Source organism: Delphinapterus leucas, chromosome 11, assembly GCF_059928025.1.
Source record: "Delphinapterus leucas isolate spDelLeu-1000000601 "Yukka" chromosome 11, BTC_Dleu_Yukka2, whole genome shotgun sequence".
NCBI lineage: Eukaryota > Metazoa > Chordata > Mammalia > Artiodactyla > Monodontidae > Delphinapterus > Delphinapterus leucas.
In genome coordinates, this window is record NC_143139.1 from 49,682,298 (window position 1) to 49,706,819 (window position 24,522).

The 24,522-nt window shown below is 41.6% G+C and overlaps 1 protein-coding gene across 1 annotated transcript in view; it reads right to left on the bottom strand.

The window, feature by feature from the left end:
• The window catches only part of PPM1H (protein phosphatase, Mg2+/Mn2+ dependent 1H), a 260,953-nt gene extending 236,755 nt beyond the window's left edge, over positions 1-24,198 (bottom strand). Inside the window, exon 1 of the mRNA XM_022571638.3 lies at positions 23,468-24,198. Within this exon, the coding sequence (XP_022427346.1) occupies positions 23,468-23,712 (245 nt within the window). The 5' untranslated portion in view covers positions 23,713-24,198. The remainder of the gene's footprint in view (positions 1-23,467) is intronic.
• Positions 24,199-24,522: the final 324 nt, after the last annotated feature.

Genomic DNA, 24,522 nt, shown 5'->3' on the forward strand with positions numbered 1-24,522 from the left:
GCACCACAGCTCAGGGTTAGGTAGCCCTCCCTTCCTGCCCCTAACACCCTAAGCCTCCCCCATACCAGCACTTATCACTTGATACTTTAATTGCTGTTTTTCTCCTCTACTAGATTAAGTTCCTGAAGGCCCAGGTTTTATCTTGGTTACTATTCAATCCCAAAGCCTGCCACAGCACCTGGCAATATTTGTTGACTAACCTTATTAAACCTTTGAGTAACTCACCTGTTTCCCTTTTTCAATAAAAAAGGAAAAGATGACATCCATTTCACAATACTCCTGCGAGCCTTTGATTACATTAAAGGACTCTAATTAGAAATTCAGGTAAGTAGCGAAACCCACTTCATAAGCTACACAACTCATTCATTTATCAGAGAATTATTTCTTCACGGTCCCAATTTACTGCCTGAGATACTAAGAAAATCTAGAATTTGTATGTCAACTATATTTCAATGAAATAAGTAAAATTAAGAAAAAGAAAGAAAAATCTAGAACCACTTTCATACCGCAGGCAACCACTGACTTTAATTTCCCAAATATTGACACAATTTGCAAAGGTACATCAGGAAGGATGGGCTATATCACGCTGTGTTCACAAAGGTTTCTTTGTCACACACTCTACATGCCCATTTCAGGTTGGCTCCACATGTCCTCATCAGGGAGGACAGAGCCTCCACTGTCTAGAGGGTCCCCAGGTTGAGGAAGGGAAGATGGTGAACAGCCACGTCCCCAACAGAACTGGAAATAACTGGTGAACACCATCAGCAAGCACTTGGCAGAAATGTAAACATTCTACAAAAGTAGTTAATTCACTTTCTACCTATGGCATCCCAAAAAGTAACTCTGACTCAATATACATGTACTCAATTGGTTGTGTTTTTTGGGTTTTTTTTTTTTTTGCTTTAATAAAACTAACCACACAGGGACTTCCCTGGCGGTCCAGTGGTTAAGACTCTGCACTCCCAATGCAGGGGGCCCAGGTTCGATCCCTGGCTGGGGAACTAAGGTCCTGCATGCCACAGAGTGCAGCCAAAAATTAAAATTAAAATTAAACTAACAAGACAAATGCACGTTATTCCGAATTATATGGCAATTCACCAAAAAAAAGTATCCACCATAATGTAATTGAACAAGAAGAGAATAAGCTATTTCACCAGAAAACCTACACAACAGAATTTTATTAACAGACCAGTGTAGCTCTGGAAACTAAAGGCAGATTTGTTCCCCAGCTGTTCACAGGTATTGGCACAGTGAGGTCTTGGCATTATCCAACTGCTTCCACCTGGCCTTGTCAAAAACCATTAGCTCGTGAATGACACACGAGCAAGGAATACCTACCATGTCCTTTACAACTCCTGTAATTCACACTCATATTTCAAACAAATCTAAATTCAGACTCATGCAAAGCACACAAGATAGGCAGGCATAGTGAAGGGATGATCACAGCAGAGGGGACCACAGTAAGTGTTCAGGAGAGAGGCAAGGCTAAAGATAAATTCAAATCCCAATGAAAGTCACATGGATAAAACAGCTAATGGAGAGGGTGAAGAGAAGCGGGGAGAGGTTCGGAGAGCCCAGGAACAGCGCTATTGAGAGGAGATTTCTGAGAAGAAAAGGGAGCAGAGTTAGAAAATTAGAAAAAGGACCAGAGGAAGGAGTCTCCAGAAGTTAAGAGATACAAGAGTTCATGGACTAGAGAGTGAGTAGCAGCAATGACTGCTCTGGTGAGGATGTGGAAGATGAACAAATTTAAGTGACTGCTTGAACCTAAAAAGTCACTGGTGACCTTGGGCAAGCATATTCCTGAGGAGCACTGAAGTAGAAGCAATGCATGGAGACCACCCACAGTTGCTGGTGTGCATCCTACTCTCACTCCTCTGTGCACCAACCCCTCTCTCCTCTCCAGTCCCTCCACTGGCTGGCTGACTTCTTTATCGTTCAGCTCCTGCCACGCCTCCTGTGGGAAGCCTTCTCTGATGTCCCCGCCCTGGGCTCGTCTCCCCACGATGCCCTGTGCTGTTCAGTTGGATGGGTCTCCCACTAGACACTTTGGGGAAAGCGGCCTCTCTAATCTGTCTTTGTGTCTCTGGCACCCAGAAGGGTTCTTGGCATACAGAAGGCATTCCATGTGTGTTTGTGTAAGGAAAGAAATAAAGGGGTTACAAAAAGAGAGCAACTTTGGGTCCAGTAACTTGAAGGGGAAATATGGACTAGAAGAGGGGATGTGCCGTTTGACCCAACAGCAATGACTTAGCACACCTTTGGGCCAAGGGGGAGGCAACGAGAAGAGTCAAGATGCTGGAATTACAAATAGAGGAGATGCAAGTCAGGGCACATATGAGCATATGTGGCAGGGAGAGAAGGCATTAACACTTCTGGCAGAACATTTCTCCATCTCCAACAGCAGGGGACAAGAAAGATGATGTTAAAGAGGTCCCAAGGTGGCCTGAAAGAGGAGCTTGTGCTGAACAAAGATCCAGTAAGGGGGGAAGGTAAGGGCCTCTACCAACACAGAGGGAGACACGAATGGGATTGATAGTTGGAGGGAAAAGGAAAAGGTCTGGAAAGGCACTATGCAGACTGGCAAGGAATCAATCAGAAATGAGACGGCAACTGAAAACAATTAAACCTCTTTACACATCCAGTCAGTCCCACTCCTGTCCATCCTTCTTTCAACTTTTCCCTCAAATCTATCCTTCCTTTCCAGTTGAAGACTCTTCTTGGTTTATGCAATTAGTGTCAGGCCTAGACCATTATGGCTGTGTAATTCGGTATTTCCTTAACTGTGTTTCTCAAAATGTTAATAAGTGCACTTACCGAAAAAGGTTAAGTAAACGGATTTCATAGTCAGATACATTTAGGAAGCAACACATACTCTCCCTCAGTTTCAAAATTCTCCACAGTGAATTACAAGCTCTAAGAAATCCTACAAAGATATCGACCTAACTCTAACCCAGCATGGGTGCAGATTCTTTCTCAGGTGGCACCTATAATGAAATACAATAAGTAAAACCTGATTTTCCACTGCAGGTTCCATCTACAAATGTAGGCTACAAGCCACCACCATGCATTAGTCAGGATATGCTATGTGACAAACATCCCCCAAATCCTAGTAGCTTCACACAACAGATATTGATCACTACATACCTGAACAACCCTACAGGGCAATGTCCCTGCTATAGGGACTCAGTGGACTAAGGCTCCACCAACCTGTAGATGAACCATCTGAAACACACAGCCTTCTCACTATTGTATGAGAGGAAGATGATATTGGACGGTCTTCCAACTACAGTTAAATGCTTCAGCCTGGAAGTGACATTTGACTTCCGCTCACAACACACTGGGCAGCACTAGTCATATGGGCCCACCTAGCTTAAAAGGGAGCAGAAAAGTCTAAGCCTCCCATGTGTCCTGACAAGAAGAGAATCAGAGAAGGGGTAAAGTGCTCAATGTCCCTACTGCATACCTCCTCCTCATTCCCAATCAGCCCCCGCGGTCTGCTAGCTCTACATCTAGAAGCCCTCCAACAGTACCCTCTTCTTTCATTCACTATCATACCTCACCTTCACCTGTTTCTCTCCTATGCCTACCAGTTATTTTTCCAAAATATCTCATCATGTTATTCCCAACACCTGATTACTAAAAACATCCTTTGTGGCTACCTACTATTTAAGGTAGAAAATTCCTTATTATGATATACAAGGGCCTTCACTCTCTTCACCTCAATCTACCTTTTCAGCCCTGTCCCTGGCCTCTGTACACTTTTTTTTTTTAAGGTCTGACACTTTCTGGACTAGGTCTTACTTTGATTTTAATTGCAATGAGTCAGAAATCTCAGGGCAAAAGAAAAATTGGCTTAGGGTTTCAGTGGCTCTCTAATGTCTTGTCAAACACAGGCAGACACAGCAGTGTCTGCAGCTCTGTGCCTTTGGTTCTACTATCCCGTTTTCTAGAATGTGCTCTACTTCCCTGGTGATTCAATCAGGTAGGCCAGGGGGTGTTTGGCACAGACTGTAGCAGAGCTTCTGCAGGACATATCCAGGTGATGCTATCAGCACACGAGGGAGGATGCCCCTCATCATTATTACCTTTCCTGTAGCAAGAGTTGTGGTCCACAGTGAATTCACCGTAGACCTCCATCCATGACAAATCCCACTAGGTCTAATCTCCCATTTCCCCTCCATTCCTCAATACATAACGTGAAGGTGTACATCCCAAGAGCAACCCAGCAGGATTTCTAAATACAGAAGCATCATTCAGATACGGTTCTTTTTACCATAATGAAGGGAAGCACAAATCTTACAGGAGATTTCAGAGGCCATGCCTGGCAAACAAAAAGAGCAATCAAAATTTTATCAGCACCCACTCTTTCCATAAGAAGACAGGATCATTCTATGTCTAGTGCCAGGCGGCTCGGGCTCCAGGTGGAGATTTTCTCTGAGGAGCTTCAACAAATGTATACCTACAAATTGTCGCAAAAGATAATTCTAATTCCCAGAAATAGCCACTTTCACACCATCATGCTTTTACTCACGCTGTTGTCTCCCTCATATGCCTCCTCTATCCAATACCCATTCCATAAGAGTTAGACAAGTGTCAGCTTTGCTAACCCCCTTCCCATTTTCCCCAATCCCACCAGAATTAAGGGACTAAATTTATAGGCTGAGTTCCCATTTGCTGAGTTCCCATTGCACTTGTTGAATTTCTTTATCACAGTAGCTCACTGTCTTATAGTTAGACACATACTATATCTCCCCGGCTAACCTGTGAACTTCTTGAAGATAGGGAATGCATTTTTTTTCATACTTTAGAGCTTTATATTCAGTAGGAGTTTAATAAATGTTAACTGACTGAAAACTGAATTAACAATGTTTCCTGTCAACCTAGCTGACATAATCTAAGTTTTATTTGTACCCGGTATGGCTTATTAAAAGTGGGCTTTATTCAGCTCAATATCGAAGAAACAAACAACCCAATCCAAAAATGGGCAGAAGACCTAAATAGACATTTTGCCGAAGAAGATATACAGATTGCCAACAAGCACATGAAAGAACGCTCAACATCATTAATCATTAGAGAAATTCAAATCAAAACTACAATGAGATATCATCTCACACCGGTCAGAATGGCCATCATCAAAAAATCTACAAACAATAAATGCTGGCGAGGGTGTGGAGAAAAGGGAACCCTCGTGCACTGTTGGTGGGAATGTAAATTGATACAGCCACTATGGAGAACAGTATGGAGGCTCCTTAAAAAAATAGAACTACCATATGACCCAGCAATCCCACTACTGGGCATATACCCTAAGAAAACCATAATTCAAAAAGATTCATGTACCACAATGTTCACTGCAGCTCTATTTACAATAGCCAGGACATGGAAGCAACCTAAGTGTCCATCAACAGATGAATGGATAAAGAAGATGTGGCACATATATACAATGGAATATTACTCAGCCATAAGAAGAAACGAAATTGAGTTACTTGTAGTGAGGTGGATGGACCTAAAGTCTGTCATACAGAGTGAAGTAAGTCAGAAAGAGAAAGACAAATACCGTATGCTGACACATATATATGGAATCTAAACAAAACAAACAAAATAAATGGTCATGAAGAACCTAGGGGCAAGACGGGAATAAAGACACAGACCTACTAGAGAATGGACTTGATACGGGGAGGGGGAAGGGTAAGCTGGGACAAAGTGAGAGAGTGGCATGGACATATATACACTACCAAATGTAAAATAGATAGCTAGTGGGAAGCAGCCGCATAGCAGCGGGAGATAGCTCGGTGCTTTGTGACCACCTAGAGGGGTAGGATAGGGAGAGTGGGAGGGAGGGAGACGCAAGTGGGAAGAGATATGGGGACATGTGTATATGTATAACTGATTCACTTTGTTATAAAGCAGAAACTAACAAACACACCATTGTAAAGCAATTATATTCCAATAAACGTGTTAAAAAAATAAAGTATATGATTCAATGGTTTTTACTGTAGAAAAAAGAAGTCGGCATTACTGATCATAGATTGTTAAAATTATGTTTATTAAAGAAAATAATCAAACTGTTTATTTTACTAACATAACACAATCTAAACATTTTCTGTTTTGTTTTTGGTGTGTGTCCCATAACACATTCTAAAAAGCTTGAATGCCATACGGTATGAAATGGAGATAACTCACCCTTCAACTTATAAATACCTAACCTATTATATTTAAGGAACAAAACACCTAAATTACTTAGTTTCCTAATAATACTGCAAAATTAGCTTTACAGATGAGGTAAAACCCTGCTTTGAGATATGGTAAAAATAAATATATCCCAGGAAAGGACATGTAATTTAAGTTCAAACACTAAGAGTGTTTCTTGTGAGAAAAATTAGTGGCACATACTGTTTTGAATCGTTCCTATTTAAATTGGAATAAACCTACTATAGAAATGGATGCTCAAGCAATTCTGGTATGAACAGATACCGAAAGTAAATCAATCCTCTCAGAGTATCAAAAAGCAAAATAGGGAGGAAGCTGAAGTAGGTAATGACCCAACCACTCATTCCTAGCCATTTAGCCCTGATATCTTCAAAGAGCTATTGAAGCTAGCAGCTGGTCACTTGGCATCTGAAATGAACCTACCACTATATTTATCCTCCACTATAGAAAAATGTAGCATATTCAACTCCAGCTCACAAAGAACCAATACTGATTAACAGAACTATTCTCAACACTGTGAAAATATGTCCCACAGTGACACACTTTAAGTAGACAGCTTCCCAGTGCTTTTAAAATATAATTTGACTTCCATGAGTTTTCAAAACCAAATCTTAAGCAAGATACCGCGTCCTTTACTCTTAGGTCAGAGATGCTGACAAGAGTAGAGTGATAAAGTGGCTGCAGGGCCGCATACAAGCACAGATATTGATTTAAATTACATCAAGTACAGCTGCTTTCCACAGCAGTTTAACTGCCAAAGTAGAGGACATTCGCTCTGTACCAAGTGACAGCCCAATTCTGAGAGCACTACAGATGTCCTCAGGTCACCCACCCTGAGGCAACTTGGGGCTAACCAGAGGAGCTAAATTCAACACTGGTTGTGATCTTCATTCCCTTTCTTTCTGGAAGGATCAGTAGGTTTCTACCAATTTCACATCTGTTTCAACTTTTCATACACTCTATTCGGACATCTACATACTTTACAAATTATGGTTTGGCTCTAACTGAATCATGCCTTAAAAAAGGTCATCCCAGAGTGGAACCAACGGGAACCAACTATGCTGGAATCATCACCATCATAATTTTACCTGCCTCACTGATAACAATGGGTCCTTCTACACGAATACTTCAAATCAAAACTTTTCTGGACAGAGAGAGTGACTGCCTCATTACTCTCCAAGAATTAGAGGGGGGAAAGAGCCTATAAATTTAGTCCCTTTTAATCCAGGATAAACTGTTTGTTTAGAATTTTTTATTTTGTTTGCTCTAGAAACAATATTACAGTCTGTGCTTGGTGCTCACTCTTCATTGCTGCACAGGATGTGGGGACAGAAGGCGATCCTCCAGGCAAGAGGCTTAGTCTCCATTCCACCACCCTGAGTTTACCAGGCTGTTAGATTCAGAAGTTTGTATCATTAAATCACATGTAATTAGATTTTGAATTCACTACCACCTTTGCTAACATGCAAAACAGCCAACAGATCCTCCAGAGATTTTATTCATGATAAAACAAATAAGGCAAATGAAAAAGCATTAACTTTTATGAACTGTATACAAGTACCTTACAAGTCAGTAAAAAATAACTCATCAGTGCACAACCTCTGCTGTGCTTGAGTAAGGAGGTACTTACTCGGCACCTCCTAGCTGGAAAGGACTCAGTCAATGACTTAACTGAGAACTAATAAAGTGAACCAGCTTGCTGAAGCCATAAGCTGGTTAGAAGAGCCAGGATGACCTCAAGCTGCATCTTTGAGGTTCTCATCTTCCCCCAGCACCATGCTACTCCTATGTCACACTAGGCTTAGATTTTTATCTTTTCATGAATTTATCTTCCCAACAAGAATGTTAAGCCTCTTAAAATCTCTGTATATTTTGCCCCTTAGCTCATGTGAAGTATACAGCAAATCTGTGATAAACGATACAAAGAAAACCAGTACAATACACTACTAAATAATCCCAGAATTGCCATAAACCTAAAGTGCTCGAAGATCTGTACTTTTAACCCCAACTCTAGCAAATTCTGGCCCCTATTGTTTTTATTATCTATTAAAGATAGACAATACTAACCCCTCTCAACTGTCTAATGGTCTTAAATAGCCCAAACATAATGACACACAGCCCTTTGGAGCAAACAAAGTACTCCACCATCTGGAATAAAAACCACAGAGTGTGTGGAAGTGTATTCCTGAATCAGTACAAATATTCATATTGGAAGTGGAAGAGCTATTGATACATTCCACTGGAACTTTTTTAAAGTGGTCTAAGGTTTTCTATCTGTAAAATAGAGTTCAAAAAATAAGACAGAGGGACTTCCTTGGTGGTCCAGTGGCTAATACTCCGCACTCTCAATGTAGGGGGCCCGGGTTCGATCCCTGATCAGGGAACTAGATCCCACATGCCACAAAGAAGATCCCAAACGCAGCAACTAAGACCCGGCGCAGCCAAATAAAATAGTACGGCAGAAAGTTATGTTAACTGTTTATTCTCCACACTGGCAGTTCTCAAAGTATGATCTGGGAACCCCAGGGAAACTCAAAGACCGTTTCAAGGGATACATGAGGTCAAAATTATTTTCATCATGATGCTATGATGTTACTTTCCTTTTTCACACTCATTCTTTCATGAGTATGAGTGGAGCTGACTCATGAGTGTGACAGTACAACCTATTAAGTGCAGAAGCAGATACGAATCCAGCTGTCTTCTATTAAGGCAGACACTAAAGGGACTTGTGAGTGTACAATGATGCCACTCTTCTTACTAAATTGGGTTTTGTTCTGCAAAACATGGGTATTTTTTATTTAAAATGTTTCCATGTTTCTTTTTAACTAAATTTATAAATTTTTTTTTAATTTCTCAGTTTTAATTTCCAGTACAGTAAATATAACATATATTCAGGCATACCTCATTTTATTGCACTCATTTTATTGTGCTCCACAGATACTGCATTTTTTTTCTTTTCTTTTTTTTTTTTTTACAAATTGAAGGTTTGTGGCAACCCTGCATCAAGCAAATCTATCGGCACCATTTTTGCAACAGGATTTGCTCACTTCATGTCTCTGTATCATTTTGGTAATTTTCGCAAATTTTCAATTTTTTTCAGTTGTTATGTTCGTAATGGTCATCTATGATGAGTGATCTTTGATGTTACTATTGTAACAGATTACAATAAAGACGTAAAAGATTACAACTCACGGAAGGCTAATATGATTGTTAGCATTTTTTAGCAATAAGGTATTTTTTTACCTAAGGTATGTACATTTTTCTCAGACCGAATGCTATTGTACACTCACTGGACTACAGTAGAGTGTAAACATAAATTTTATACGCACTGGGAAAACCGAAAAATTCATGTGACTCACTTTATTGGTGTTATTCACTTTATTGCAGTGGTCTGGAACTGAAACTATTGTATCTCTGAGATGTGCCTGTATAGCTGACAAAAACAAAAACTCCTCAGGGTCAGCTTGGGAACCGACACCAATTTAGGAGTAGAATTTAATGACTTTGAGTAAAGAATTTTATTCTAACTGGTGCATATCTACATGCACATGATTTTAAGTTAGAAGATATCAGGCTGGGGTTGGGCAGAGAGGGAAATGGACCAATTACCTTGTGTGACTTTGAGTTTTCATACCAAACCAAAAGTGCAAGTTTCAGTATAAACAATCTAATTCATAGGTGAACTAAATCATAGATTGTGCTTAATTCAATAATGCTTCAGCTTGTGCACTGAGAAAGGATTAATGAGCAAGCATCTTATGAATATACCAAACCTCCACCCTCACACCCCCCCCCAAAAAAACAACAGAAAGAACATGGAGAAAAAAACAAAAAAACCTGAGCAGGTGAGAGAGCAGACAAAGGACTGATGATGTTCAGAAACTTCAGTGGGTTTCTGAACTCAGTATCCATACAGACAGACTTCCATTCCCAGCCACTCATTAATATATACCAAGAAATCTACCTACTTTACCGTTCCCACTGCTTACCTCCAGCTAAGAGTCAGAAAGCTAATGCATTTTTTCCGTTTCCCCACAGGGAAATCCAGGTGCAGAGGATACCATGCAATGCCTCCAAGAGACACTTAGTGACAGTCAGACATTTGTCTGAAATTTGTAAATACTGTGGTAACTGTTGTATTCCCAGGTGTTGAGCTCATAATTCGAAATCAACGCATAGAACAAAGGTAACCTCTGCTTCATTTGAAATTAAAAGAACTATATTCATTATGTCCCCCCACTATTTCCAGTACATATATTTGAGCATTAATGTATACAGCTCTATATTAAGTATTAGAGGAATTAAAATGTATACGACAACACCCACACCCTCAATATTATTCATTAAAAGTTCAAACAATTAAATAAAGACAAAAGATGTCACCAATTATCTCTCAAATGCATGACAGCCAATGAGTGCCTTTAGCGCTGAAGACATGACAGAATCACTGGGGAATTCTTCAGAATAGGGTCTTAAACTAGTCCTTAAGGGTCATTTTTCTAAACCAAATTATTTAATCCTAAATATAAAAAAGAAGCCTGGCTCACCAAAAACATTACTTTGGTAAAGTACTTTAAAATAAGGTACATAACTGCCGTTTCTCAAAATAATGTTCACCCTGAACATTGATCTTTTCAAACTATTGAATAATGTCACTAGAAATACTGGAGAAGTCCAATTTGAACATTTTTCTCAGAAAAAATGTCACTTTTCAAATTACGGTTTAATGAAGATTTGGCTTCAAGGATATTCATCCCAGGACTGGTTTTTTTTGTTTGTTTGTTTGTTTTTCTGGCCACACCACACGGCATGTGGGATCTTAGTTCCCCGACCAGGGATCGAACCTGTGCCCCCTGCAGTGGAAGGGGGAGTCTCAACCACTGGACTGCCAGGGAAGTCCATCCCAGGACTGTTTTTAATAGTAAAAAATTGGTTACCACCAAAAAAAAAAGTATGTTAAAATCATCAATGGAATACAATGGAGCTATTAAAAATTACAGAGTATTTACATGGAGAGATAGTCACTCCATTTCAGGTGAAAAAACTAATCAGTATGTAGAATTATCCCATTTCGTAAACAAATACAAATGTACTTAGAGATACAAATTATCAGTTGAAGCTGATTATGAATGATAGAATTTGTGGATAATTTTTATGTTCTTTATAGTACTTATAAGAATTTTAAAGTGCCTACAGTGCACACATATCAATTCTGTGATGAGGAAAAGAAGTATATCATTTTAAAAACACTAATTCTATGTTCCTGACTGATCAATGCCTTCCTCTACCTTGGCAGGTTAGAAGACATCTAAAGGTGTTTTTAAGTTCTTCTCACCCATAGTCAGTGGATGACAGAAATTGTTACAAGACAGCTTCCCTGGTGGCACAGGGGTTGTGAGTCCGCCTGCCAATACAGAAGAGATGGGTTCGAGCCCTGGTCTAGGAAGATCCCGCATACTGCGGAGCAACTAAGCCCGTGCGCCACAACTATAAGCTCACGCTCTAGGGCCCACGAGCCACAACTACTGAGCCCGTGGAGCCCGTGTGCCACAACTACTGAAGCCCGAGCGCCCTGGAGCCCGTGCTCTGCAACAGGAAAAACCACCGCAATGAGAAGCCCATGCACCGCGACTAGAGAAAGCCCGTGCGCAGCCACGAAGACCCAACGCAGCCAAAAATAAATAAAAATTAATTAATTTTAAAAAAATTGTTACAATATAAACTTTTGCCCAAGGGTCAAAACTCTGCTAGAAAAAACAAAACTCTCGCATGAGTTTAATTAAATCTACAGCTGACAAGCACCAGGCTTCTCAGGCAACTTGCAACACTTTGCGAGCTAAGAAAATAAAACTATTAAAACATAATTTTCAACAAGGAAAAGGACGTCGGGGACTTTGAAGTAATGTGCTCTGGGAAGGTGTTACACATTCGAATCCCAAACAAAATAATCTTGACATGAATCTGAGCTGAAAACCCAGGGGTGGTACAAAAGCCAAGCCTGTCAGCAGAGTTCTAACTTGTGGTCCATTCTCCTTACGAATCAGAGAAGGCAGCAATAACATACCTCAGCTATTTTAAATATTGAAGGGGAAAAAGCTAATGAAAAATAGGTTGTGCGCAGTAAGGACTCATACAGTAACTGAAACCAAGGTTAATCCTTTGCATTCGGCTTAAATGTTATTACCACACCCACCCCTCCTACTGGTTACAAAATACTGTGTCTGGTTAAAAAAATGTTAAGGGGCAGCAATACTTATTTTTTATACAGCTTGCCGGACAAAATCGTTCATGAGGGATCCATCCAAGAAAATAAATAAATAAATGGGTGCTTAATAGTGAGAAGGTTGGGAACCAGGACTGCAGGGAATCCACAGCACCACCCAAGACCCATGACACCCAAGACCAATGACACCTCGTGGTGCCCCTGAGGGTGGCAAGGCAGCTGGCAGGACTTCAGGTGGTATGCGAGGTGGAAAAGAGCCAGCGTGGCCAAGTGGCCGCTGTCAGCACTGACCTGATGACCAGGGACACGGAGAGAGGACGAGAGGCAGGGCTTCAACAACAGGCCCCTGCAATTCCCATCTGAGCACCTGGATATTTTAAAAAATAAACACCAGCTGCTGTAGTCTGAGTTGCCAATTCTTCTTTTCTTCCCATTTGCTGCTGCACTGAATCACCAGCCCAGCTCTGGACACCTGGTTCTAACAACCAAGCAGCATGGTCCCATTATTAATAACCACAGGGCAGGGTGCCAAGAGGCCATCTAATCTGGCTCTTTGGCTCTATTCTAAACCCTACTTTACGGGGTAAAGGCTAAAAAAAAAATCGCTTGGTGTTTCCCAAACATATATTTTAGGCTATAGTATCCTCATAGGCTATTTATTTGCAACAAAATACTGTGGCTATTTCCTCTTCTATATTAAAACAAAAGCAAAACAAACAACAACAAAAAACCCACTTAATAGTTCTTTCTAGAGTAATACCAGTTTGGTTCCCTCCGTCCCCTGACATCCTCTTATGAGCTATTCATATTCAGCGTCCCTTAAAATCTGCTTCCTACTAAGCATTTATTTTCTATCTCTTATTTTTGCCAGTTGTGTGTTCTAAACATAAGTTGTCAATGTTCATCTTTTCAAAAAGGTAAAGAATGACTATTAATACACCGTGGCCAACCACTTAAATATAGCAATTCAATAATTCACTGCACTTTTATTTAAAAAATCAATTTATCACTTGAGATTTTTTTTCCCCTCCTATGCTTATATGAAAAAGGTTATCTGGTAGAAAGGCACTGTTCTTCAATAGCTTAAATGTCTGTCTGTCAGCTCCCTGAAAGGACAGTAGCGAGCACGAATCACTTCAGTCACCTCAGCTTGGCAAATAATTGATCTCTCCCACAGCCCTGCAATGATTCATTACACAGCCCAGCCAGCCAGCAAGGCTCCATTAGACCTGACTAGTCCAAGACAGCCCTGCAGGAGCCCATGAGGCCAAGGACCAGCAAATGAAGGCCACTCTGAGCACTGCTGGCCTTGCTGGCCCTCAAAGTTGAAACATTCCCATTCAGACTTGATTGCGCTTAAGTAAGAAGTAAGAACTTAGGTAACAGAATTCCCAAAGTAATTTTTAAAAGTACTGTCTCATAAAACCTGACTCAGGACTTGGGCCTCATTATTCAAAATTCCTCAGTCTATTTCCTCATGTCTAAGTAGCTGTTAATAGTAAAACACATGATCTATTTATTAACTTTAGAAAAACATCACTACATAAAATGTACAGATTGGTTTTAAGATTTACAGGGTTTCCAAAAACATTAAAATGGGGGGGAGAAAGCAATTTGAAGTTAGGAAAAGATGGTAATTTTGAAAATATCTGGACTGTTAAACATAGGAAATGCACATATATTAAGAAAGTTAATTTTTAAAAGGTATATTATACTCAGTAAAACTATTTTTAAAAGCTTTGAAAAGCATCCTTTCATACAAAACTTGATGTGCTAATTTGCCCTTAAGGAATTTAAAGACACCTAGAGATTAGACTTTATTAGTTTCTTTTGAGTAATTAAATACATTACACACTCTCTTCTGTGGCATTTTGTTTATGAGGATATGATGCCTTTTTATTAATGAAAAATTTCACACAACAAATGGTCAGGTTCAATGATTCAGCCATGGTCACACCAGGATCACGGGATGGTATGAGATTCTAAAGTAACTTAAGTTCTCTCTGGGCCTCATCTTCCTTTTATTAAACATGGATAACAGATGCTTATATGTAAGTATACATGGCAGGGACGATACAGAGCTCTACAGATGTAACTTGGTGGTATCATTATCTTTTCTCATAAATAAGCATAGAAAGAAAATACAGGTAAGCATTTAAATTTTACAGTCATTTAAAGAAAACTAAGTCAGAAATTGTATATCAAAGAAAGCACAATGGATTCACATTCCTCACTGGAAAAAGAGCAATTAAGCAAGTAAATTTCCCTAAATTTCCGAGTGGATTACATCTGCTTCAGAAGTCAGGTAAACACAGCGCAATGGTGTCTTTATTATTCACTAAGCACTTTTCAGGCGACACCTTCTGAAGTCTTTTCTAAACAGACTACTCCTCAGATAATGTTCACCTGAGTGGCTACCAGCTGAAAAGAGGAGTGACTCAAGTTTTAAACCAATTTCCCACTGATTTAATTGAACAAGAGCACAGCAAAGCGATGTGTCAACTATTCCTACTTTTCAGTTTGACCCCATGTAAAGCTCTCAGTTATGTGAGTGCTAAGTTATGGAAAGCATACGGACTGAGTGAGCATTTGCAGGGCACCAAGTTGTAAGAGCTAAATCTGGGTCCCCTCCTGCCCCCCTCCCATGGATGAGGACCTAATGGTTTGGTGGTTTTCTCGACTGAGAAAGTCAAAGCTACTCAAACCTAACTTTTAATTTACTGTGGAAAATAACTTAATAGCATAAATCAACGCCATTGGACCAAAGGAAATACACACTTAAAAATAAAAAGAATGGATTGATGGATAGGCAAATGATGAAGCAAATACAGTACAACGTGCACTGTAGAATCTAGATGGTGGGCACATACGGGTGCTAAGTATATAATGGTTTCAACTTTCCTGGATATTTGAAATTTTTCATAATAAAGTACTGGGGGAATTCAAAATTGTAATCACAATAAAGGAGACAGCAGGTCCCACTGGGAATAACCACAGCCTGGAAGGAAAGACGCTGGCTCTCAGCCTAATCCCAGTAACTCACAAAGTTTACAACTGTAAAGGGTCTTGGGAATCCCCCAGGACAGGTAAAATACATGGTTTTGAATCTGTGAAAAACTAGAAAAATAGGAGCATAGCGTTTTCAAAAAACTAAAAACTGTTCTTTTTGCTGAGATTATATGCCTCTACACTTCTGATTTAAAATATCCTTTATTTCATGAACCGTTGCTGATAGTAAATAAGAAAGTTGGTTTTTTTAAGTCCCTACTTAGCAGTCAAATCTGATCACCCTTGATATCTGATCAATTTCCTCATCTCCTACCTTTGATGTATAACTCCTTGACCTACCTTCAGCAAGAATCCCCCTACCCTTGACGTTTCCTCTTAGTAATTTTCCATCCACTGACCTCATCACCCTGTTCTTGGGTTATAAATTTCCATCTGTCTTTGCCGTAGTTGGAGTTGAGTCTGATCTCTCGCCCCTAATACAATGCCCCTATTGCAATAGTCTTGAATAAAGTCTTTCTTACCTTTTTAACAAGTGTCAGGATAATTTTTTCTTTATTCATACCTTTATATAGGTATGTATAAAGGTCTTGCGACCTTCAGGTACAGAGGGCTTCGCAGCTAATCATAATGCTTGATGAAAAGAACAATTTGCTTCCCTGGTGTGACTTAAAGGCTCCAAATACTGAGATTTGAAATTGCCCAGAAGCATTAAGACATTAAAAACAAAACAAACAACTTCCCCCACCTGCAGTGTTGGTCTCTTGTAATCTTAATAGTCCATGATTTCACTTCAATTTAATTTCAAAGAATGACACTAAAGGGGGAAAGACTATGCCATAAGATTTTCTTGAGGATGTGACTGTGTCTTATGTTATGGACCCAGCATACGAATGAAATGATTTCACTGATTGGATGACAGAAGTAATGGAAGCGGATGAATGTTGTTTATTTCCTGAGGGAGAATGGCGTAAGTTCAAGGGGGAAAAATATCAATGCTCTGTTCAAATTAGGCAAATCAGAGAAAATTATAAAGACACTTAATTTTTAAATTAACTTATTTTTAAAATTTTTTAGTTAAGAAAACAAGTCCATTTACATGCATCAAAAAGAATAAAATAGGAATAAATGTAACCAAGGAGGTAAAAGACCAGACCTGCACAGTGAAAACTATAAAACACTGATAAATTAAGTTGAAGACACAAATAAATGAAAAGATATTCTATGATCATGAGTTGAAAGAATATTGTTAAAATGTCCATACTACTCAAAGCAATCTACAGTTTCAACGCAATTCCTATCAAAATTACAATGGCATCTTTCACAGAAATAGAACAAACAATCCTAAAATTTGTATGGAACCACATTAGACCTCAAATAGCCAAAGCAATCTTTAACAAGAACAAAACTGGAGGCATCACACTTCGATTTCAAACTATATTATAAAGTGATAGTAAATCCAAACAGTATGGTATGGGCATGAAAACAGACACATAGATCAGAGGAGCAGAACAGAGTCCAGAAATAAACTCATACCTATATGGTAAATTAATTTATGACAAAGCAGCCAAGAACATACAGTGGGGAAAGGTCAGTCTCTTCTTAAGTGGTGTTGGGGAAAATGGACAGCACATGCAAAAGAAAAACTGAATTACTACCTTACATCATACATGAAATTAACTCAAAATGGATTAAAGACTTGAATGTAAGACCTGAGCCCATAAAACTCCTAGAAAACATAGGCAGTAGGCTCCTTGACATTGATCTTGGTGATGAGTTTTTGGATTTGACACCAAAAGCAAAGGCAACAAGAGTAAAAGTAAACAAGTGGAACTACATCAAACTCAAAAGCTTCTGCACAGCAAAGGAAACCATCAAAGAAATGAAAAGGCAATCTACCGAATGGGAGAAAATATTTGCAAATCACATATCTGATAAGCAGTTTATAGCCAAAATATATAAAGAACTCATATAAGTAAACAGCAAAAAAAAAAATACCGATTTTTAAAATGAGTGGAAGATACAAATAGACATTTTGCCAAAGACGTACAGATGGCCAATAGGTACATGAAAAGGTGTTCAATATCACTAATCATGAGGGAAATGCAAATCAGAACCACAATAAAATACCACCTCACACCTCTTAGAATGGCTATTATCAAAAAGATGAGAAATAACAAGTGTCAATAAAGATGTGGAAAAAAAGGAAACTTTGTGCATTATTGATGGGAAGGTAAATTAGTGTAGCCAATATGGAAAACAGTACGGAGATCTCTCAAAAAATTAAAAATAGAACTATCATATGATCTAGCAATTCCACTTCTAGGTATTTATCTGAAGGAAACAAAAATACTAACTCAAAAAGATATCTGCATTACCAAGTTCATTGCAACATTATTTACAGCAGCCAAGACATGGAAACAACCTAAGTGTCCAGCAATGGATGAATTAAAAAAATATGATATATATATATATATTCCATAGATATAATATTCCATATATATATATTGGAATATTATTCAGCCATAAAAAAGAAGGAAATCCTGCCATTGACAACAACATGAATGGACCTTAAGGGCATTATGCTAAGTGAAATAACTCAGAGAAAGACAAATACCATATGATCTCACTTCTATTTGGAATCTTAAAGAAGCAAAATACTGGCCACTCTCGCCCTCTGAGATGGCCCACACTCTGTGGAGTGTGTTTCTCTCTAAATAAATCCACTTCTTACCTAAAAAAAGAAAAGAAAAAAACAACCAAACTCACAAACACAGAATTGTACAAACTTCCAGTTATCAAATAAGTCCTGGGGATGTAACGTACAGCAATGGTGACTATAGTTAATAATACTGTATTGTATATTTGAAAGTTGCTAAAAGTTCTCATCACAAAAAAAACTGTATCTGTGTGTGGTGATGGGTGTTAACTAGACTTATTGTGGTGATTATTTCACAGTACATGCATATATTGAATCATGCTGTACACTTGAAACTAGTATGTTATGTCAATTATATCTCAAATTTCTAAATTATCTTCAATAACATTATACATTTTTAGAAAACAATTCTATCATGCAGTCAGTTTTAAGTTATCAGTCGGTATGGATGTAACTGTTGATATAATAAGGAAGCATTGTGTGGTGGGTCAAAATCAGAGACGATGTCTATGTAACTGGGGCTGCAACACAGGATAAACACAACCCCTCACGATAATTAAATCCTCTACCTGAAGCATCACTAGTCTTTGAAGGAAGCTGATCCATGTTTCTAAGAAAAAGGACAGCCCAGGAGCTCCACCCCTGAGGGGATGACTTCATTATAATCTGAAAAATGGAGGAGAGCTTAGCCACCTGCTTTAAAATAGGAAATTAATACCTTCTGCAGGTTAGTAGAAAGGTAGACGAAATATTTTAGGCTACTCTGCACGGATCTGCAGAAAAGTGCTATGGAGAGCTCCGTTAAGTGAAAGCCCCCTAACACCACACCCCACTCATTTCTTTTCCTCCTTATCCAACAAGAAGTGGAGAACCTCAAGGTTCTTCAGTTGCAAAAGTCAAAGAGGGAGTTCCCAGGGAGGAGCTCTGCTACTAGGTGTAAGAGGGGTGGGTGTACTAGAGGCCAGAAGGGAAAAACAAAGGGCAGGGGATTTCTATTTCAGGGAGAAATAGTGGTTTCTCTGCTATCAGCAATACACAGCCCATTTCTGGATTGGGTTGTTTGTTTTTTTTTGTTATTGAGCTGCATACAGAGTGAAGTAAGTCAGACAGAGAAAGACAAATACCATATGCTAACACATATATATGGAATCTAAGAAAAAAAAATGTCATGAAGAACCTAGGGGTAAGATGGGAATAAAGACACAGGCTTACTAGAGAATGGGAATAAAGACACAGACCTACTAGAGAATGGGCTTGAAGACACAGGGAGGGGGAAGGGTAAGCTGGGACGAAGTGAGAGAGTGGCATCGACATACATACACTACCAAACGTAAAACAGATAGCTAGTGGGAAGCAGCCGCATAGCACAGGGAGATCAGCTAGGTGGTTTGTGACCACCTAGAGGGGTGGGATAGGGAGGGTGGGAGGGAGGCGAAAGAGGGAAGAGATATGGGAACATATGTATATGTATAACTGATGCACTTTGTTATAAAGCAGAAACTAACACACCATTGTAAAGCAATTATACTCCAATAAAGATGTTAAAAAAAACAATACACAGCCAACTAATGCAATTTATTCGTAATTGCTAATTAGTGCCAATGACTGGGGAGATGGAAGAGCCTATAGATTCCAAAATAAATCCAAATACTTGTGGGCCGTTTGCTGGATTTAAATAAGGTTAAATTTCAACAAAATTTTCACAATCTTGAACTACGTGAGGCAGAAAGAACTTATATAATGCACATTTAACAGAAACTCTCAAAGTAGCTTTCTTTAAATACCCATGTCTGGGGCACTTTTATAAGAAAGGTAATAGGAAAAAAATTGCATAGTTACAGCTATAATCTAAATAAGATAATACTATAATTATGATTTATTCTTTCTGTACAAGCAAAGAAATTTACCACTGATAAAACTTGAATATGATGCTTTCATATACAGAGCACTGCATATTCTCTGCATTATCTACTGTCGTATTTCAGGCACAAACTCCACATCCACTACATCCAACTGACCATCAGTGGGAAAGAGGTTGGGTAAAAGGTCAAGAAGAAAAGTCAAAATGCACTTCTAACCTATTAAAAACTGAACTGACTTCCAGGTCCTTGAAGCACTTGGGTGGTTATTTAAACTTGTGGAAAAGAAAGGAAGCAGCTACCATGTGAGGTCTCTGGGTCAGACTATTGTTTCCCATGGGCTCTCTCTGATCAGGTCTAACAGGCTAAGTCAGTGATTCAACACCAAACTAAAAAATAAAACTTGCTAATCAATGTTTTTGGAAAGATTTTAGCTTGGTAGATGTTATCTGTAACTACAATGCTTTACAACCTAGCATACAGCCCTGAATCAAATGGCAACTTCTCAGCCACAACAGGAGGCTTTCTGAGGAGCAGGAAATTCCACCTCGCACAATGCCAATAAATACTGAATAAATGAGGGACTTCTGTTTCTGGATCCCCAAATCTTACAGGGATCACTTAAGCTAATTCTCTAGTTCTATAACCTACAGAGTATCTCCTTCTTAAAGGGATTAACAATATGTTGCAAAAAATAGACCTTTTTTTTTAAGATGTTCGGGATAGGAGTTTAGTAATTAATTAATTAATTTTTGCTGTGTTGGGTCTTCGTTTCTGTGCGAGGGCTTTCTCTAGTTGTGGCAAGCGGGGGCCACTCTTCATCGCGGTGCGCGGGCCTCTCACTATCGCGGCCTCTCTTGTTGCGGAGCACAGGCTCCAGACGTGCAGGCTCAGTAGTTGTGGCTCACGGGCCTAGTTGCTCCGCGGCATGTGGGATCCTCCCAGACCAGGGCTCGAACCCATGTCCCCTGCATTAGCAGGCAGATTCTCAACCACTGTGCCACCAGGGAAGCCCTCACCTTTTTTTTTTCCCTACCATCCAAAAGTTCAACAACACTAGAGTTCAACTCTCCTCTAACTCCTCAGTCACCAAGTGATGCCAATTCTTCCTCCCCAGGAAGGCTTAGAAAGTAGCTCACTTTCTGGAAAGGTAAACAAACCGCTTCTGATTCAAGCTGTGACTCTGAGCACCCCTCTGATCCCCACTCTGAGCAATCTTCCTACCAATTCTATCCCTCTAAGGTACGTTCCAGAACAAACAGAATTCCTCCTCCCAGTATATCCTGGGCAGTATTACTGGAAGTGGCCTCTGACCATAACCACAGTTCCTACTTGTCTGTCTCTCATCTTCCCTATTTCAGCCATTTTGATCATTCAGGATGTATTTTTGCAGGAAGATAAACTATAGTTCAAAGTTTGAGGAAGTGGTACAGTACAACATCTGACAGAGGGAAGTGACATGACAACATTTGTATACAGGTCTTTGCTTGAATTAACAAGTATGTACTACTTTTATAACTAGCTTTAATAATTAAACATCTTACAGTGGCCTTTCTAACCTACAACTGAACCTCCCTCATGTCCTAGTCTAGGGTAAGATAAGCTTCCTAGAGATAAGGAAGCTAACTACCCCTCCCACACGTCTCATTTCAGATTCCCTTATATTCTTTACAGCCCTTGGCACATCGTGTGCTTGTCATAGGATCCAAACATCTGGAAACGGGTTGTTTTTTTCCCCTTTCCTTTCCTTCCTGCTAACTGAGGTACTCCTTTTACGTGTCCAAGTAGCTTCCACATTCTGTGTTTTAAACATCTTTCTTCTTATCTCTCTGCCCTTCAGATAGGTGCCCTTGCCCTGGGGAACCCACTGGAGTGACAATGGGCCCTACACATTTAGGTTTTTGACAGGCACGAGGTCCCCCACCTACAGAATTGTAGGACACCGTATGCCTCCAAGTTGCCTTTGGCCTTGCAAAGGTCCAAACGGTCGTTTAAACTTTTTTTTTTTCAATCGAGAAACAGTACTTGGTGTTTTGGCAGGCACTTTTCCCTCACACAGGTGTTTTTGCTTTGGCTTTCTCCTGAAACGTATACTGATATTTTCTACCTCCCCAACCTCACCGTTCTCTACCATGCTTTGCCCTTTATTATGTGTTAAATTTTATTGTTTTAGCACCCATCACTCTCACTTCTGTGTCCTCACTGTTTTTACACACTCCAGTCATCTATCCCCAATTATATATTTTTTCTATTTCAGCCGGTGGAGAAATGGTTGTATGATGAAAGGCAAAGGAAAAGAGAATTCGAGATTCTAGGAAGAGCGTCTCCCAAACCAACCCTTACCCGGGAACCCGGAGCGTCGGGAACCAGGCCTGCTCGGGGGTATCCGGGCCACCAGAACAGGATCTGCATCGAAGCGCCCAGGCGTCGGGAGAGCTGATTGGTTCCCCGATGAACCAATCAGCGGGCGAGGCTGTGCATTGGTAAGGGAGGGCCAAGATAACAGAGCGTATGAAGTTAAAGGAAAAGGGGCAGGTGTGCCAGGCACCAAGGGTTTGCGTGCACTTTTGCACACCCACCTGGTCATTATTAATCCCGGAACTCTGGTCTGCAAAATTCCACCTTCCGAGTTTCCCAGTTTCATAACGCTGAATAGGGGAAGAAACATTACCCTAACGTTCATAGAACGGTCATTAGTGGTAAATGGAAGAGTAGCCGTAGGGTTGGGGGAAGGCCATTAAAATCCTTCCTCTCTCCTTTCCCAGTTCCACTCCAGGTCGTCAACCTAACTCAACCGGTTCTTGAAATAGTAGATCACTCAAACTCTCGCTTAATTGCCAAAACTGATTACCAAAATGCTATCATTAGACACCTGGAAGAAATTTCCCCCTCCCCAAGGACAGGGGGAAACAGTATTGGCGTTTACTAAAGGCGCAGGGTTTTCCTACCTGCTAAAGGACAAGCGAATGAGCTCTTAGGCTGAAATCAGAGAAACTGAGACCTTCTGAACTGTGCAACCAAGCACGCGGCCGCGGCCGCTTCCAGGGCTCGGACAACCGCCCCACCCCGCAAACCCTGGCGCAGGGACAGTTCCTCCAAGGTCTACCTCACAAACTTCACGCGGAGGCACAAAGATTTGGGGGTAATGGGAGCACAGACACCAGATTTCCCTTCTGTGTTTCAAACTTCAGCAGAGCTGTTCCACGCTCTTTCTTCCAAGTGTCACAGCCACCAGATTCACAGCCGCGTCCAGCCTTAGCTTTCCCACGGTCCAGCGCTGCCACCCACCCATCTACCACCCAAACCCGGGCTGGAGACGCCGCGCCCTCGGGGTTGGGGGAAAGGGGAGTGGGAGAAGAGAGAAATGGTCAGTGTCAGTAAAGAGGTGCCCGCCGAGGCCTGGACGCCAGCGGCCAGCGGAGGGCCCTGGGGCCGAGGAACAAGGAGAGAGGAGGGCTGGAAGCGTGCGGGGAAGGGCCGCGAGGAGAGCAGGGGTGTCGCCGCACTCACTCTGCGTAGCCAGTGGCCCAGGGCAGCCGCCGGGTCTCCTTGAGAATGAGGATGGGGCGGGCGATGTGGTCGGCGCTGCACTCCACCTCGTCCTGCGACAGCCCCAGGAACTCGGGTCGCCCATAGGGGAAGCGCAGGGGCAGGTCCGAGCCTCCGCAGCCGCCGCCGCCGTGCTCGGAGCCTGAGCTGCCAGCCATGATGCCGCCCATGAAATTGGCCACGGCAGATTTCACTCGAGTGAGCATATTACTCCGGCGCCCGGCAGCAGCGGTGCGAGCAGTGGGCGGCGGCTGGGGCCGGGCGAGGCGCAGCGCGGGGCATGCAGGCTGCGGCGGGCGCACGGGCAGCCGGGCCGGTGGGCGCGCCGCGCTGCTCCCAGAGCCTAGTGCTGCAAGGGGCCGAGCTCCGGCCTCCCGCGCTCCGTGCCGCCGCCGCCGCCCCCTCCCCCCGCTACACTTCCGCAATGGAGCGGCATGGAGCGGGCCGGCCGGGCCGGGGGAGATGCCGAGCGCTCCGGGAGCGGCTGGGCGGCCGCAGCTTCAGCAGGTCCCTTCCCCGCCTGCTGCGCTCGACTCCTGCGTGAGCGGAACTGAGCCCACCCGGCGAGCCCGCGGAGCCGGCGCAGCTGCTGCCAAGGCTACCGCCGCCGTCGAGTCATGTGATAATACGGCTGCAAGGGCTCCAGCGGCTGCGGGGCCGTAGCTCAGCCCCTCCCCTGACGGCCCGAGCGAGGCTCGCACCCGGACCGTGACCTCCTGGGGGAGGAGGAGCCAAGCCGGGTCTGTACCTGGCGGAGAGGATGGGGGCGCTGTGAGCTGGTGGCTGTACAGGTGTTAGGGGAGGTCACGTGGAGCCGGGCCTCCGGGAAAAGCCAGTTGAATCCACTCGAGGAGAAATGCCGCCTACGCCTTCGAGAAAGGAAACTTCGGGAGCTGAAAGGGGAGACAGGTGGAATCCCGGTGGGACGGCTCCAAGTAGTGGAAAGAGGAACACCTGGTGTGAGAGATTTCGGAGCTTTCAAGAAACAAAAAGCAACAACCCACAATGGTTGCACA